At 44.6% G+C, this 15650-nt stretch overlaps 1 protein-coding gene across 1 annotated transcript in view; it reads left to right on the forward strand.

The window, feature by feature from the left end:
* The window catches only part of Myo1e (myosin IE), a 196746-nt gene that overhangs the window by 152126 nt on the left and 28970 nt on the right, over window positions 1-15650 (forward strand). Inside the window, exons 18-22 of the mRNA XM_021171412.3 lie at window positions 383-481; window positions 3323-3467; window positions 8689-8803; window positions 9726-9895; window positions 11404-11549. Of these exons, the coding sequence (XP_021027071.1) occupies window positions 383-481; window positions 3323-3467; window positions 8689-8803; window positions 9726-9895; window positions 11404-11549 (675 nt within the window). The remainder of the gene's footprint in view (window positions 1-382; window positions 482-3322; window positions 3468-8688; window positions 8804-9725; window positions 9896-11403; window positions 11550-15650) is intronic.

Consider the following 15650-nt stretch of genomic DNA (forward strand, 5'->3'; position numbering starts at 1 on the left):
TCACTGTAATATCTAGGATGGCCTTGAACTTCTGTGCTCGATGGGTGGGGTCATCTCGCCTCCACCTCTCACGTAGCTAGGATTATAGGCACCGTTCTTCATGCCTGAGTTTGGGTTTTTATCTTACTGGAGTTCTGTGAAATAGATGTGCGATGTCCTCTGTGTTACTGCAGTAGTTCATAATAGTTTTCAGTTAATATCATGCAGTTCAAGAGTTCAGCTTGAACACTATTACAGCCTTGTAAAAATGCTCCCTGCAGCTTGGTAGTAGCCACTGTCGTGGGGCTGCGGAGCAGAGGGAGGGTAGTTAGGGGAGAAAGCTGTCGAGGTAGTAGGGTGACAGCATCTTCCGGTAACCTCCACGCTCCCGTCTTCTTTTTAGAGTGAAGCATCAAGTGGAGTACCTGGGTCTCAAAGAAAACATCCGAGTGAGAAGAGCTGGTTATGCTTATCGGCGTGTCTTCCAGAAGTTTCTACAGAGGTATCCAATCAGTTAACACTAGACTCTGAATATATTTTTTTGTCCCCATGAGCTTATTTATCCATTTAAACACACATCAAACAGATTTCAGTGTAGCCACAGAGTCAGGCATCCATTACACAACTAATTTTAGAGTACTTTTTTGCTCTGAAGAGAAGTCCTGCTTCCCATAGTCAGTCACACTCTGGAGGCAGTCACCCACCTGCTTTCTGTCACTGTCAATTGCCTGAGTCACATATATGTCCTCCTGACTGGCTGCTCTCACACTGTGGAGTTTTCCAGAGTCATCAATGGTATAATATGCCTACATCTCACACTTCTTCATTGGTGAATAATATGCTATTGTATGGACATACCATGTTTTACCTATCCATTCATCAGTTGATAAATATTGTTGCCTCCATTTGGGGGCCACCATGAATAATGCTGTGTGACAGTTCTGTTCTAGGCCTTGGAGAGGACATCCGTTCCAGATCTCCAGGATGTAGACCTAAAAGTGGGAAGGCTGAGTCAGGTGGTAACTCTGTGTTTAACTCTCAGAGTTACCGCCAGGCTCTTTTCCCAAGTGGGTGCACCATGTTGCATCTGCGCCCACAGAATCTGAGGGTTCCATTTTATCCCAGTCTGTGCCAACATATGCTAATATCTGACTAACCTTGCTAGTGGGTGTGAAGTGGCAAATCACTGGTTTGATTTGCATTTCCCAGATGGCAAAGGATATTCAAAACTTTTCATGTGCTTATTGGCCATTTGTATTTCCTCTTTAGAGAAATGTTCTCGTTCTTTGACCTTTTTTATTGGGGGTGGGGTGGAGGTTTGTCTTTTATGAAAGATATATTATAGAATGTGTCACAGAGTTAGTAAACTATCTGTGGACTGTATCACCAGGTTCAAGGATTTATGTCACGACATGGAAGGAGTAGGGCTGGACCTGACCAGATGGATTAATAGTCTGAAAACAATTGCAAGAAAATATTTAGTCGACCTAAAAAATAATCTAGGGCATTTAATTTCAAATATTTTGTAGAATCCATGTTTAGTATATCTCTATGTAGTCTATGTTATCCTGGACCTTGCTGTGTCAACTAAACTGGCCTTGAACTCACAGAGATCCTCCTGTCTCTGCCTCTGCCTCCCAGGATACTGGGATGAAGTGCATGGGTCAGTCACTAGGCTTGGCTCATGTTTAAACTGACTTTTATATTCTCCTGAGAGTGTGTGTGATGGGACTGTGTTTAAGTGGTTTCACTCTGTGTAATATTTTTTTAAAATGTTAAATTTAAAGTTCTTAAAATATGAAGTCATTCTAACTTCCTTGATCCTTCTGAGGAATTGTTCTATATGTTTAATTTCCCTTAAGAAATGGGGTACTGAAAATACCAGTGACTCAGTTGGTAGAGTGTTCGCCTAGAATGGAGGGAGCCCTAGGTTCAGTTTCCAGCATTGCATGAAACCAGGCGTGGTGAGGGCTAGAGAGGTGACTCAACAGTTAAGAACAGCACTCGCCACTCTTACAGAGGACCCAAGTACAGTTCCCATCACCCATGGTGACCTCTTATAGTTAACTGTAACTCCTGTCCTGGGGATCCAAATGCTCTTTTTTGACCTCCTAGGATACCAGGCACACATGTAATACACATACATATGTGCAAGAAAATTACCCATGCATTAAAAAATATGTTAAGCAATATTAATACATTTTTTTTAAAAAGGTATAATTAGTGACAAAAAAAGGAAAGAAAACAAAACAAAACCAAGACTGGGCATAGAGCAGTAGAGAGCTCTTGGCTGGCTTGTACAGTCCCTAGTACCACAGAATAAAAATTAAATTTAAAGGAAATAAAGTATTGGGTCTGGAGGGATGGCTCAGAGGTTAAGAGGTTAAGAGCACTGACTATTTATTCCAGAGGTCCTGAGTTCAATTCCCAACAACCACATGGTGGCTTGTAACCATCTGTAATGAGATCTGGTGCCTTCTTCTGGTGTGAAAACATACATGCAGGCAAAATGCTGTATACATAGTAAATAAATCTTTTAAAAAGGAGGAGGAGGAGGAGGAGGAGGAGGAAGGAGAAAAGGAAGAAAATCTTGGTAGGCTGAGGCTCAGAGGTTAAAAGCACCCACTGTTCTACCAGAGTTCGAATCCCAGAACCCAGCTTCAGCTCCCAGAGCTCTGATGCAGACGCAAGCAAGCGTTCTGACTTGGGTGCTGGGAATTGGACCTGCTGAGCTATCTGTCCATCTACCCTCTCCGCCACAGTTTTATAAAACGGGATCTCTGGTTGGCCTACCGCTGACCATGTCAGCTCTGCTGGCCAATCACTCCTCCTGTTTCCTCTTCCCCACATTAGGATCACAAGTGTGCACCGCCATGCCTGGCTTTTGCATAGATTCACATGACAAGCATTTTACCAACTGAACCCAGCTGGGTAAAACTTTCTGTGCTGTAACGTGTGCTGAAATCTGAACAGACTAGGTTCCAGAAGAAAAATAATAACATTTTGCTTTGCCTGAAGAATTTCATGGGAACCTTTAGATATCAAGAGAAGAGGAAACCAGGGCATGAACACAGAAACACCAGGATAGGGAGGGAAGGAAGGAGGGAGGGAGGGAGGGAGGGAGGGAGGGAGGGAGGGAGGGAGGGAGGGAGGGGCAGCCATACTGTAACAGTTAGCCCGGAAGTGGAAGACCTTTCTAGTCAAGGCAATTCATCACCTGTCATTGAGTGGAGTTGAGGAGACCCAGGTGCCCAGTGATACATTTGTCTTCAAGGCTCGTCCTGCCCCACCAAGTGCCCAGGATTCACCCTAAGCAAGCCTCTCTCCCCTCTCACCCTCACAGGTATGCCATTCTGACCAAAGCTACCTGGCCTGTGTGGAGAGGAGATGAGAAACAAGGTGTCCTCCATCTGCTGCAGTCTGTCAACATGGACAGCGACCAGTTCCAGCTTGGGAGAAGTAAAGTGTTCATCAAAGCCCCAGAGTCTGTGAGTACCACATGTGGGGCCACGCCTTTCTTCCCATCATGCCTCTGCCAGCTGCAGCGCCACATAGCCCAAAGCTGGTACTCCTCTGCCTCATGCTTTTTGTGGCCTTTTTCCGGGGAAAACTGTCCCCTCCACATCTCCTCGCCTTCTCCACCAAGCCGACTCGCTTGTCTCATGGCATTCAGTTATTTGATAAACTATCACCCTATAGAATGGCTTCCTGTCCTCTTTCCCCCTCTACAAGGGCAACGGCCCAGACTGGTTAGGTTGCTGATACGAAACAAAAGCCTCTGACAGAAGCTGCCCAAAGTTACTGTTTTAATTACTTGTCTCATTACTACAACAAAATACCTGCTAAGCACCTAAAGAAGGACCCTGTTTGGCTCCAAGTTCCAGGGGATATGGTTCACTGTGGAAGCGATGTTATGGTGGTAGGAGCTTGAGGCAGCTAGTCACACAGTAGCCAGTCAAAATGCCGGGAGCCATTTATGCTGGGGCTTACCGTTTTCTTTTCTTTTCTTTTCTTTTCTTTTCTTTTCTTTTCTTTTCTTTTCTTTTTTTAAAATGTCATCTGACACTTGAATCCATGAAATGGTATCCCTCACATGTAGGATGGGTCTTCCCATCTCTATTAACCTACATAATTCCACTTAGACATGCCCAGAGATGTGTTTCCATGGCTACCACAAATCCCATCAAGTCAACGAGGTTAATGATCATCTCAGTTAGGAGTATTGTAAGCCTCACAGGGACTTGCCTGTGCTATAAGGGAAGCTCAGGCTACTGTGTCCTCAGCTAGGACACCAACAGGCCAGTTACACATGAGGAATTCCAGGATAGAAGCTGGAAGACCAAGAACAGCTGGGGAAGACTCTTAGGGGACAATGAGACAAGAGAAATGTTTATACTGTGGGACCCACCCAGATACCACGGAGACAGCTATGCATTCACATTTATACTTTATGAACTTAGCAGAAGTCTATAGGAGAATCGTGGGGACTTTTATCTATCTGATGTGGATATGGGCAGCGGGGATCCTAGGGAGTGTCACCATGAGCGGGGGAACCCAACAAAGCCCTGAGTAACTCTGCCCCCTTAGCGCTGGGGCTGTAGAGTAAGGACATTGCTTTTTAAGTTGGAACCATTACTGGAACTGAAGTTTGACATCACCTTATTTTCTTTCCTGTTGCTGTGATAAAATACCCCTAATGAAAGCAGCTTCAGGAAGAAAGGCTTCATTGAGTTCACAGTCCAGCATTGCTAGAAAGTCAAGGGAGCAGGAACTGAAAGCAGCTGCCAGTCACACTATATCCACAGTCAATAGCAGAGGGCAATGACTTAGTGCATGCATGCCTGTGGTAAGCTCACTTTTTCTACTCTAATACAGTCCAGGATCTCCTGCCAGGGAGTGGTGACGCCCATAGCAGGCACGTCTTCCCACTTCAATTAGGATAATCAAGATACAGCTGCCCCAGATATGCTTATAGGGACAACCTTGTCTAAATCCCACATTGAAGACCCCCTTCCCAGATGATCTATGCCATGTCCTGCTGACAAAACTAACCCTTGTAGGTGTCATCATTTGTTGAGGTTCCTATAACCATCCCTAAAGTCCATTTCAAGGATCAGTGGTGTAAGAGCCAAGGGATGTAGCTGAGTAAATGGAGTACTGGTTTAGCCCACACAGCTCTGAGTTACATAGACAGCACCACATAAGATGAGCATGTGGCACAAGCCTATAATTGAGTGGTAGAGGCAGGAAGATCCGATCTTCAAGGTCAGCCTCACTTATATAGTGAACTTGAGGCCAGCTTGGGCTCCATGAGATCCTGTTGATTTTTTTGTTGTTATTGTTACTGTGGGTTTTTTTATTTATTTATTTTATTTATATGAGTACACTGTAGCTGTCTTCAGACACACCAGAAGAGGGCCTCGGATCTCATTACAGATGGTTGTGAGCCACCATGTGTTGGCTGGGAATTGAACTCAGAACCTTTGGAAGAGCAGTCAGTGCTCTTAACCGCTGAGCCATCCCTCCAGCCCCGTGTTATGGTTTGTTTTGTTTTGTTTTGTTTTGTTTTTAAAAAGAAATGATGGTGAAGTTGGAAATTTTACTCATTGGCCCAAGAGGAAATAGCATTGGTATGAATAGTGTTGCAAGAAATAAGCAAATTCTGGCTGGGCAATAGAGGTGCAGGCTTTTAGTTCCAGCACTCAAGAGGCAGAGGCAGTAGAGCTCTGAGTTTGAGACCAGCCTGGTCTACAGGAGAGCCAGGGAAAGAGAGGGGAGGGGGGAGAAAGAAAGAAAGAGAGAGAGAGAGAGAGAGAGAGAGAGAAAGAGAGAGAGAGCAAATCTCACTGCAATCTTCTCTTCCTGATTCCTGTTCCACCTGCAGAAAGAGCCTGAGACAGAAGTATTGGAGGTAGTAGCTGAATGGCAGGGCAAGCCATGGATATTATTAAAGAACTGCGTGGCACCCGCCAGTAGACCCGTCAATAAGGTGGTGGTAGCACTGCTCCACACTGAGTTATTCCTAGTCTCATAGCAATTTCGTTTCCAAATATAAAATGAAAATGTTGTGTCATACGCCATTAGGCAGCCCACAGAACAGCTCCTGTTCTATCTAAAACGGGCTGGAGTGATTAGTCAGGACAACACCGAGCTCCGACATCTCCTAAGGATCACTTTCTGACTTAGAAAATCTTCATGTATAATTAAAACGGCATCAATAGTTTTCTCTGATTTTTCTATTCTGATTTGATTGAGCTTTGGCATTTATATCTGAAACCCATGTTTATTTTGGTCCTTCTTCTGCTTGCCTTCCTCCCAACAGCTGCTGACCATCTCTTGATTCTCTTTTCTCCATCTCTGAACTTGTGCATGCGTGCACACCATCACCTTTCCTTCCCCCACCCCCTTCCTCTTCTGTCCACATCTTGCCTTGACTTGAAAGCACCGTCTCCAGAGTTTGTTTTGTAAAACCTGCCTTATGTAGCTGGAGAGATGCTCAGTGGTTACAAGAGCTTCTTGCTCTCCCAGGGACCAAGTTCAGTTCCCAGCACCCACATCAGGAGCTCACAACCTCCAAGTGCAGAGGATCTGATGTCCTCTTTCACCCTCCAGGGTACCCACACTGACACATACACATAGTTAAAAATAAATCTTCAAAAGAGCAGGACTACTTCGTGATTTTTGCCCCACCTCTTACAAGTTCGCCCAATACCCACCAAATAATCTCTTTTCTTCAAAAACTGGCTTAAGATATCAGACACCAAAGAGTTTGTGTTTTGTTCTATGCAACTATGTGTTTGGTTTTTCTCTTGCTTGTTATTCTCATTCCTCCCTGATGTCTAGCCCCCTGGGCTTTTAAAAGGAGGAAAGCAAAAACAAAACCCAGAGAAACACCTACAACCCATCTAAACTTTGAAATAATCTCTTGGCTGTTGGGAGCTGTTGGAGTCACCTCCTTTCTTTCTGGTCACAGATTTATTACATACATCCTGCCAGATTAGCTCTGGAAAAATGGGAAAACAGCCCCAGTCAGAAACTGGACAAACCAAGATGGGGAATATCAACAAACATTCTCCCACAGGCAGCCATGAAGCTTAGATTTTAAGCATCTTACAGTTGCTAAGCTGTGAGCCCCATTTTAGGACTAGAAATATGTCCCTCACTCCTGCTGGGACTACACTGTAGGCTGTAGGGCTCATTGTTCCTCTCTACTGGCATTTGCTTTTCGGGATGTTTCTAGGCATCCAGAGCTGTGACTGGGAGACACTGAATGGCAAGAATGTGGCTCTTATATAACACAGACACAGATGAACCCAGACAACAGCCTCAGCTCCCTTCAAACCAAGTTCCCTTGCTTACTTCTGGAAATTTTTTTAAAAGATTTATTTGTGTTCATTTTTATTTACGTGTACATGCATGGCAGTGTGGACATAGGTGCACCTTAGTGCAGGTCCTTAGAAAATCCAGAAGTCCCTGGAGCCATAAGCAGTGTGAGCTTCCTCACGTGGGTTCTGGACACCAAAGTCAGACCCTCTGCAAGACAGTAAGCACTCAACTGCCTGTCCTCTCCAGCCCCTTTTTATCGTTGCAGTGACTAGACATTATCTGTAGAGCTTGTATTGGTCTGTTTTACTTTTTCCCCCTCAATGGCTACGGAAGCCACTACATGGCCGTGGATGAGGCGTTTCCTCAGTTTTACAAGCTGATGACGTGCAGATCTAGAAATAGCTTTGTTCTGGTGAAAAGGGGCTGGTCACTGCCTAGAAAGGTCCTCTGTTCAGCCCTGCCCCATCTAGGTCCATCCTTCTCATCCTGAAGTAGACAGGTATGTGCTGAGGAGTTGGACAGCCTGAAAGTGTTCCTGACTTTCGTGGACACTCGGCACACTGTAGCTCTGTTAGTCTTCATGATTCCAAAGCACAGCTCACTGTGAGACCGATCAGCATGAGCTGTCTGCATGACCTGGCTCTCCAGAGTCTGATGTGGGCATTTGTTGTGCCAGCTCTCTGGAGAGTCCAAGACTAACTGCTCCAGTCTGGCTGCAGCCGCAGTGGTTTCTGCCCTGCACCCTGGTCGCTCCTTAGAGACTGCATGAGGCAGGAAGTCTGGACTTCCATGCTACACAAAAGTAGGGCAGCCCTCTTCCCACAGCAGCTTAAACTCAGCTCTGGCAGAAACTGGAAGGTTCTATTCTGAGGCTGTTCGCAGCAAGCTACATCCGCTCATTTGCTCTGGCTACCTGCTTCCTCCTTAGACCAAGGAAGAGGAACAAGCCATCAAGACTGTGAGCAAGGGAAGCAAGAGACCATGTTAGTGTGTTTCGACTCAGCCATTTTCCTTCCTGTTAAGGGAAGAAGCATAACTAAAATGTGGGTACTGCTCATAAAAAATATCCCATAGTAATCATTTTAGTATTTGTTCATATTAGAAGCTGCTTCTTATGTATTTCTTTAGTGCACTGAGCCTCCTTGGAAGAACAAAAGTTGATGTTCAGGTGGCTGGGGAGATGGCTCAGCAGTGAAGAGCACTTGCTGTTCCTGCAGAGGACCTGGGTTCCCACATGGTAGCTCACAACTATCCTTAGCTCTACTTTTGGAGGCTCCAGTGCCCTGTTCTGGCCTCCAAAGGCGCTGGATGTACCTGATACATCCACCAGACATCCACCAGATCACAAGGATTGGCTCATATGCATTCTCTCTGCCATCACAGCTGTTTCTTCTAGAAGAGATGAGAGAGAGAAAGTATGATGGGTACGCACGTGTGATACAGAAAACATGGAGGAAGTTCGTGGCCCGCAAGAAATATGTCCAAATGAGAGAAGAAGGTATTTTCATCACTTTATTTCACCCATTTAACATTTTAAAAATTTTTTATTATGTGTGTGTGTATTTGTGTGTGTGTGTGTGTGTGTACACCTCAGCTCACAGTAGAAATCAGAGGACAACTTTAAGAGTCAGATCTTCTGTTCCACCCTGTGGGTCATCAGGCTCAGTAACAAGCATCTCTACCCTCCTCCCTGACTCCCAGTGGACAAAGCTTGAGAATCCATGTGAGACTCAGTGTGAAGACCCAGAGTGCTGGTGCACACCTTCATCTCAGCACTCAGGAAGCAGAGGCAGACAGATCTCTGAGTCTGAAGCCAGCCTGGTCAACATAGTGAGACCCTCTCCATCTTAGTCAGGGTTTCTATTCCTGCACAAAACATCATGACCAAGAAGCAAGTTGGGGAGGAATGGGTTTATTTAGCTTACACCTCTACATTGCTGTTCATCACCAAAGGAAGTCAGGACTGGAACTCAAGCAGGGCAGGAAGCAGGAGCTGATGCAGAGGCCATGGAGGGATGCTGCTTACTGGATTGCTTCCCCCGGCTTGCTCAGCTTGCTTTCTTATAGAACCCAGGAGTACTAGCCCAGGGATGGCACCACCCATAGTAGGCCCTCCCTCCCTTGATCACTAATTGAGAAAATGCCTTACAGCTGAATCTCATAGAGGAATTTTCTCAAGGGAGGCTCCTTTCTCTGATAACTCCAGCTTGCGTCAAGTTGACACACAAAACCAGCCAGTACACTCTCAAAAAAATAAGGTAGCTTGAGCTTAAATAAGATTACAAAATGTCTCTTACACTGCCTACAGCATGTGTGTAATTCACATCATGTAGAATCTTAGTGTACTTCACTCTGAGTGTCCTCCCCTTCTTCCTGCCCCACTGATCCATCTTCTTTCTCTGCTCTCCTGGACATCGTAGCCTCAGACCTGTTGTTGAACAAGAAGGAGAGGAGGAGAAACAGCATCAACCGAAACTTCATCGGGGACTACATCGGGATGGAGGAGCGCCCAGAACTGCAGCAGTTTGTAGGCAAGAGGGAGAAGATTGACTTTGCTGACACAGTCACCAAGTACGACAGGAGGTTCAAGGTATGCACTGCCACCTATCTGTTAAGAGTCAGAACAGAGTCCTCATTTACAAGAAGAATAGCTTGTGATTTTGCACATTGAAAAAAATGGTAAAAAACTAGAGAAGTCAAAAAAAATACATATACATAGCAGCCAACAGTAATCAAGCCTCACTGTTGGAATTTGTGAATGTCCTTCTGAACCTTATTATGCAGACATACTCACATGTTTAGTTTTGCAAAATCAGGTATACATTAAGTGTTCTTTATGTCCTGTTTGTTTGTGCCAGGAAGAACTTCCCATACGAATATCTTAATATAAATCACTTTATATACCTGCAGAGTATTCTATTTAGTAGAATCTTTACATTTCATCTTTGTTCCGACACAAAGTCTCATGTATTTGAGGGATCTCCAATTCCATATGTAGTCAGCGTGACCTTGAACTTCTGATTCTCTTGCCTTAGCTCTGAAGTATTGAGATTACAAATGTAGAGCACGATGCCCAGTTTTTGTGGTGCAGGGGGTTGAACCCAGGGCGTCGTGCATGTTAGGCAGGCACTCGACCACCTGAGGCACACCCGCAGCCACAGCTGACTTTTTAAAAAGCGACTTCCCAGAAAAGAATAATGGAGTAAATAACAGCACTGGCTTAATAAGAAAGATGTTGTTTTGCTAATAGGAGGTCATTCCTTATACCCTGAAAATAGGCCAGCTGCTGCGGGGTGTGTTTTCGGGGTTCCTGTACTGCTCTGTAATAAGGTGGTCAGCCATATATGCTAAAACGTATTATTTGTGTATTAATTAATGACTGTCTTAGTTAGGGTTTTATTGTTGTGAAGAGGCACCATGACCAAAGCATCTTTTATACAGGAAAACATTTAATTGGGGCTGGCTAACAGTTTCAGAGATTCAGTCCATTATCATTATGGTGGGAAGCATGGCACTGTCCAGGCAAATGTGGTGTTGGAATCTTGATCTGAAGGCAGAAGAAGGAGACTATGTCACTAAATATAGCTTGAACATAGAAGACCTCAAAGCCCACGCTGCACAGTGACATACTTCTTCCAGCAAGGTTATACCGCATTATAGTGCCACTTCCCATGGGTCAAGCATTCCAACACATGAACCTATGGGGCCATTCAAACCACCACAATGACTATAAAATGAAAATAGATCAATTTTTTTATATAATGTGTGGATTCCCAGGGAAGTACCTACAGACACTGGAGGGAAGCCTGTTTGATAACCATGATGTAACAATCCTTTGTAAAGTCATCATGTTTGACTTCCCTTTATGCTTGGTGTCCTGATACCTTATTATAGAACTATGTACAAATGATATCTTAGAAGTTAAAAAATAAAAAGTCAAGCATCGTCGTCCTCATGCAGGTGAGCCTCTTCTCTGTCAAGGGGCCTGAGTCAGTAGTCACACAGTAGCCATTGACACCCAGGACAGCAGCAGTGGTGTATTGTCAGTTGTCTCTCTGACCGTGTCTGGCTGCCTTCTGAAAGTCCCTCTCCTCACAGGGTGTCAAGCGAGACCTGCTGCTAACCCCCAAGTGCTTGTACTTAATTGGAAGGGAGAAGGTGAAGCAAGGCCCGGACAAAGGTGTTGTGAAGGAAGTCCTGAAGCGGAGGATCGAGGTGGAAAGGATCCTGTCCGTGTCCCTCAGGTGAGCAGGGACTGGCTGAGGCAGGGCTTCTTCTGTGGCTCTTCTCCACATCGCCCACCACCTGCTGTGCCAACACACCAACAGGCTCATGATGGAGAGAACAGAATTTCTGTTCTCCCAGAAGACCCGGGGCTAGGGATGTAGCTCGGTTGATAGAGAGCTTGGCTAGCATGCAGGAAGCCCTCCCTGGGTCCTGTTCTCTGCACTGCATTAACAGTGTAGTGATGTCAGTCTGCTGTCCGAGCACTTGAGAGGTGAAGACAAGATGATCAGAAGTTCAAGGTCATCTTGGACTGAAATGCTATCCCCCCCCCTTGGATATGCAAGACACTGTCTATGATTGAATGAATCAATCAATCAATTGATCGATAAAAGAAATATATCAAAGAAGGGCTGGAAGAGACGGTCCAGTGAATAAAGATACTTGCTGCCTAGCCTGATAACTTGAGACACTCACACACTCTCTCTGTCTCTGTCTGTCTGTCTCTCTCTCTCTGTCTTTCTCTCCCTCTCTCTCTCTCTCTCTCTCTCTCTCTCTCTCTCTCTCACACACACACACACACACACACACACACACACACACACACAATTTTTTTTCGAAACAGAATCTTGTAATGGAGCTCTGACTAGCCTGGCACTCACTATATAGACCAGAATGCTCTTGTACATGCAGATATCCCCCTGCCTCTCCCTCCCTAGTACTGGAATTACAAGTATGCACTGCCATGCCCCATTTATAAACTTTTAAAAATAGAATGTATATGATATCTACTGAAGTACTGAGCATTGTAGTCCCAGATGGTCTTAACAGGACAGGAGTAAGGTCCCATGGACAAGTTGCCACCGAGACAGTTCCACCAATCAACACCCCCGACCAGTGTCCTTATAACCTTTCAGTAATATAACTCCTCCATGGGACAAATCAGGATAATTGCTCTCTCTGAAATGGACCCAAAGTTCAGGGCTCTCTCCATAGCCTCCCTACTCAGAAAGCAGGGTCTTCACATGCTCATGTCCCTGACCCAAACACATTTGTAGTGTGTCCATCCTTGCCTGTGTCTCTGTGGCTTCTCCTTCTATCTATTCCCAATTTTCCTGGATAAAGGACTAGGTGGGACAATCAAATGAAATGTTTAAAATACTAACTCAGGATGTGGTAAAACTCTAAGCCAAGGAATATACCAGTGTTCTTCCTCAACATTACCTCAAAAAACCAGGGTCCCCGAGGCAGGCTCTGGCTGCTGTCTGGGTTATCTTTCTGCTTTGGTTCACTGGCTGTGTTACACCCTGCTCGCCACATCCTTCCTGCCCACCATTGGTGTTCTGATGAGCCCAATGGGAAGTTGCTCTCTCTCTCTTTTTTTTTTTTTTTTTTTTTTTGTGCCTGAGAAAACACAGGATCAGGAGGTAACTGGGTGAGCCGAAATGTGCTGTCTATGAGTGATAGCTGTGGTGGCTTAAAGCTAGCAGATCACACCTGGAGGCTGTTGTTACAGAAGCTGGCAGCCTGGTTTTTCTGCCCTTATTGCCCAGGCCTGTCTTTGGTCCATTAGACTTCATCATTTGACTAGTTTCTTACAAAGCTGGCCACCCTCTATCCAAGCGCCTTCTGTCCTGTTACTGTATCTCTAAGGTTTATCCAGTCTGATTGTTTATTCTCCAATTCTTCCTTCTAGGGAGTAAAACCAGCAAACGTAATAAAACCAGTTTTTCCTTCATCCCCCTCCATAGCATGCATGGTCTGCAGGGCCGTTTCCTTAAGGCCTTGGCTTTTCAGAGCTCCTAGCTTTTCTAGCTCTAAGGAACAAAACCTCTCTCGTTTAATCATGTCTGCATGCCACAACTACCAGGCCTCCCACTTACCAAGACTAATATCGTTACCCCATTTTCTTGACACATTAGGTTAGGCCAACAATTCACAACCACGTTAATTAAGCAACCAGGAGGATGGTGGGCAATGCAGGATTGAGCCCAACATTGAAATGAATTATGGTAGCATATTTCTGAGTGCTGGTGTAGGTGTGATTGTGGGGACCTGTCTCTGAACACTTCAATGTGGGTGTAAAGAAAGCAGGGAGTAGCTGTCTTGCACTTCAGGAAAAAATGTTGCAACATCTGTGTGTGTTTTTAAGAATTTATGAGACTTACTAGTTGGCTTTTGGCTGAACTAACAATCATCGGATATGTTTCTCTGGTTCAGACTATCAAGTATCCCACAAGGTTCATCTCTGAGCCCACTACTAACTCGTATAACCTAAGTGACAGTAAGAAGTGGTTCCCAGCCCCCTCTTCAGACAACCCAGCCATCCAAAAGCAATTAAGAAGCAGTCTGGGAAATGTGCTCAGTAGTAAATATTTCATATGGAAGGTTTAATGTTCATTTCTTTAGGTATGATAATGGTCTCGTGGTTACTTTTAAATATAAAAAAAATTGTACCTTTTAATGGCACATACTGAAATATTAAGCATAAAATAATATAATATCTATACTTTGCTATTTACTTGTTCTTAGCCAAAAGGCTAAGAAACATATAGTCTTTGCTTTAAAATAACGTAGTTAGTGTGTAGAAGAGGGGTCTATAGAATGAATAAATACAAGTGTTCTCTCCTTCTGTCGTGTGGGTACCAGAGATCAAACTCAGATCGTCAGGCTTGGCAGCGAGCATCAGCAACTTCCTTAGTCCCATGAGTCTGAAGCCAGCTGAGGCTACAGGGGACTGTGTCTTAAAGTTGGAAGACAGGGGAATGAGGAGATGGCTAAGTTGGTAATGTGACTGCTGATCAGGCAAGAGGACCTGAGTTTGATTCCCCATCACCCACAGAAAAGCTAAGTACAGTGGTGTGGCTCCTGGAATCCCAGCATTAAGGAGGCAGAGACAGGAGAATCCCTGGGGCAAGGTCCAGATTCAGGGAGAGATGTTATCTCAACTAAGGTAGAACCTGATTGAGAAAGGCACTAGATAAGGGTTTCTGGCCTCTGTGTGTGTGTGTGTGTGTGTGTGTGTGTGTGTACAAGTGTTTGTATATGAATGTGAGTGTATGTGTATATGTGAATATATGCATATACGTATGTGATTGTGTGTGAATGCATGTATGTGAGTGTGTGTATGTGTGTAAGAGAGTATGTGGTTGTGTGTGAGTGTATGTATGCAGTTGTGTGTATGAGAGTGTGTGTGTATGTGTGTGTATGTGTGTGAATGTATGTGTATATGTGAATATATGCATATATGTATGTGATTGTGTGTGAATGCATGTATGTGAGTGTGTGTGTATGTGTGTAAGAGAGTATGTGGTTGTGTGTGAGTATATGTATGCAGTTGTATGTATGAGAGTGTGTGTGTATGTGTGTGAATGTATATGAGTGCATGTGTTTGTGTGAATGAGCTTGCGTATGTGTGTGTGTATGTAAGTGTATGTACAAATGCTATTGTGTGTGAGTGTATGTATGTGATTGTGAGTGTATGTATGTATGTGTGTATTATGTGTGTGTGTGCACACACAGAGAGCCCTTCTCACTACGTGCTTTACTGACCTGGAATGATACTAAAATCTGAACTTGCTGCCTGAGATTCAAAATGAATGAGATCTAACTCCTGCCTCTTGGGCTCGCTCTGCTTATAGAATGGGAAACAGACACCCAAGCGAACTTGTGACCTGTAGACACAGAAGCTTCCAGAAGGATGGGGAGGAGGGAGATGCACCTCTCACCTGACAGTCGGGGGGATCCTGAAATAGGCCCAACACATACAATATAGGGAGGCTCTAAACCTGATGCCTTAAGGCCAGTGGTCCTCACCCTTCCTGATGCTGCAACCCTTTAATACAGCTTCTCGTGTTGTGGTGAGCCCCAACCATAAAACTATTTTAATTGTTACCTCATAACTGTAATTTTGCTATTGTTATGAATTGTAATGTCATGAATGTTATGAATCCGTGTTTTCTGATGGCCTTACATGACCCTGGGAAGGGGTCACCACCCACACAGATTGAGAATCACTGCTCTGGGGGACAGAATTCTGGAAAAGCTTTTTTATAAATTCATCTCCCTCTTTATCTTCCAGTTTTTTTTAAAGGATCATTTATTTTATGGTCAGGAAAAAA

Source organism: Mus caroli, unplaced genomic scaffold (genome assembly GCF_978045245.1).
Source record: "Mus caroli unplaced genomic scaffold, Mus_caroli_1 scaffold_11, whole genome shotgun sequence".
NCBI classification, from domain to species: domain Eukaryota; kingdom Metazoa; phylum Chordata; class Mammalia; order Rodentia; family Muridae; genus Mus; species Mus caroli.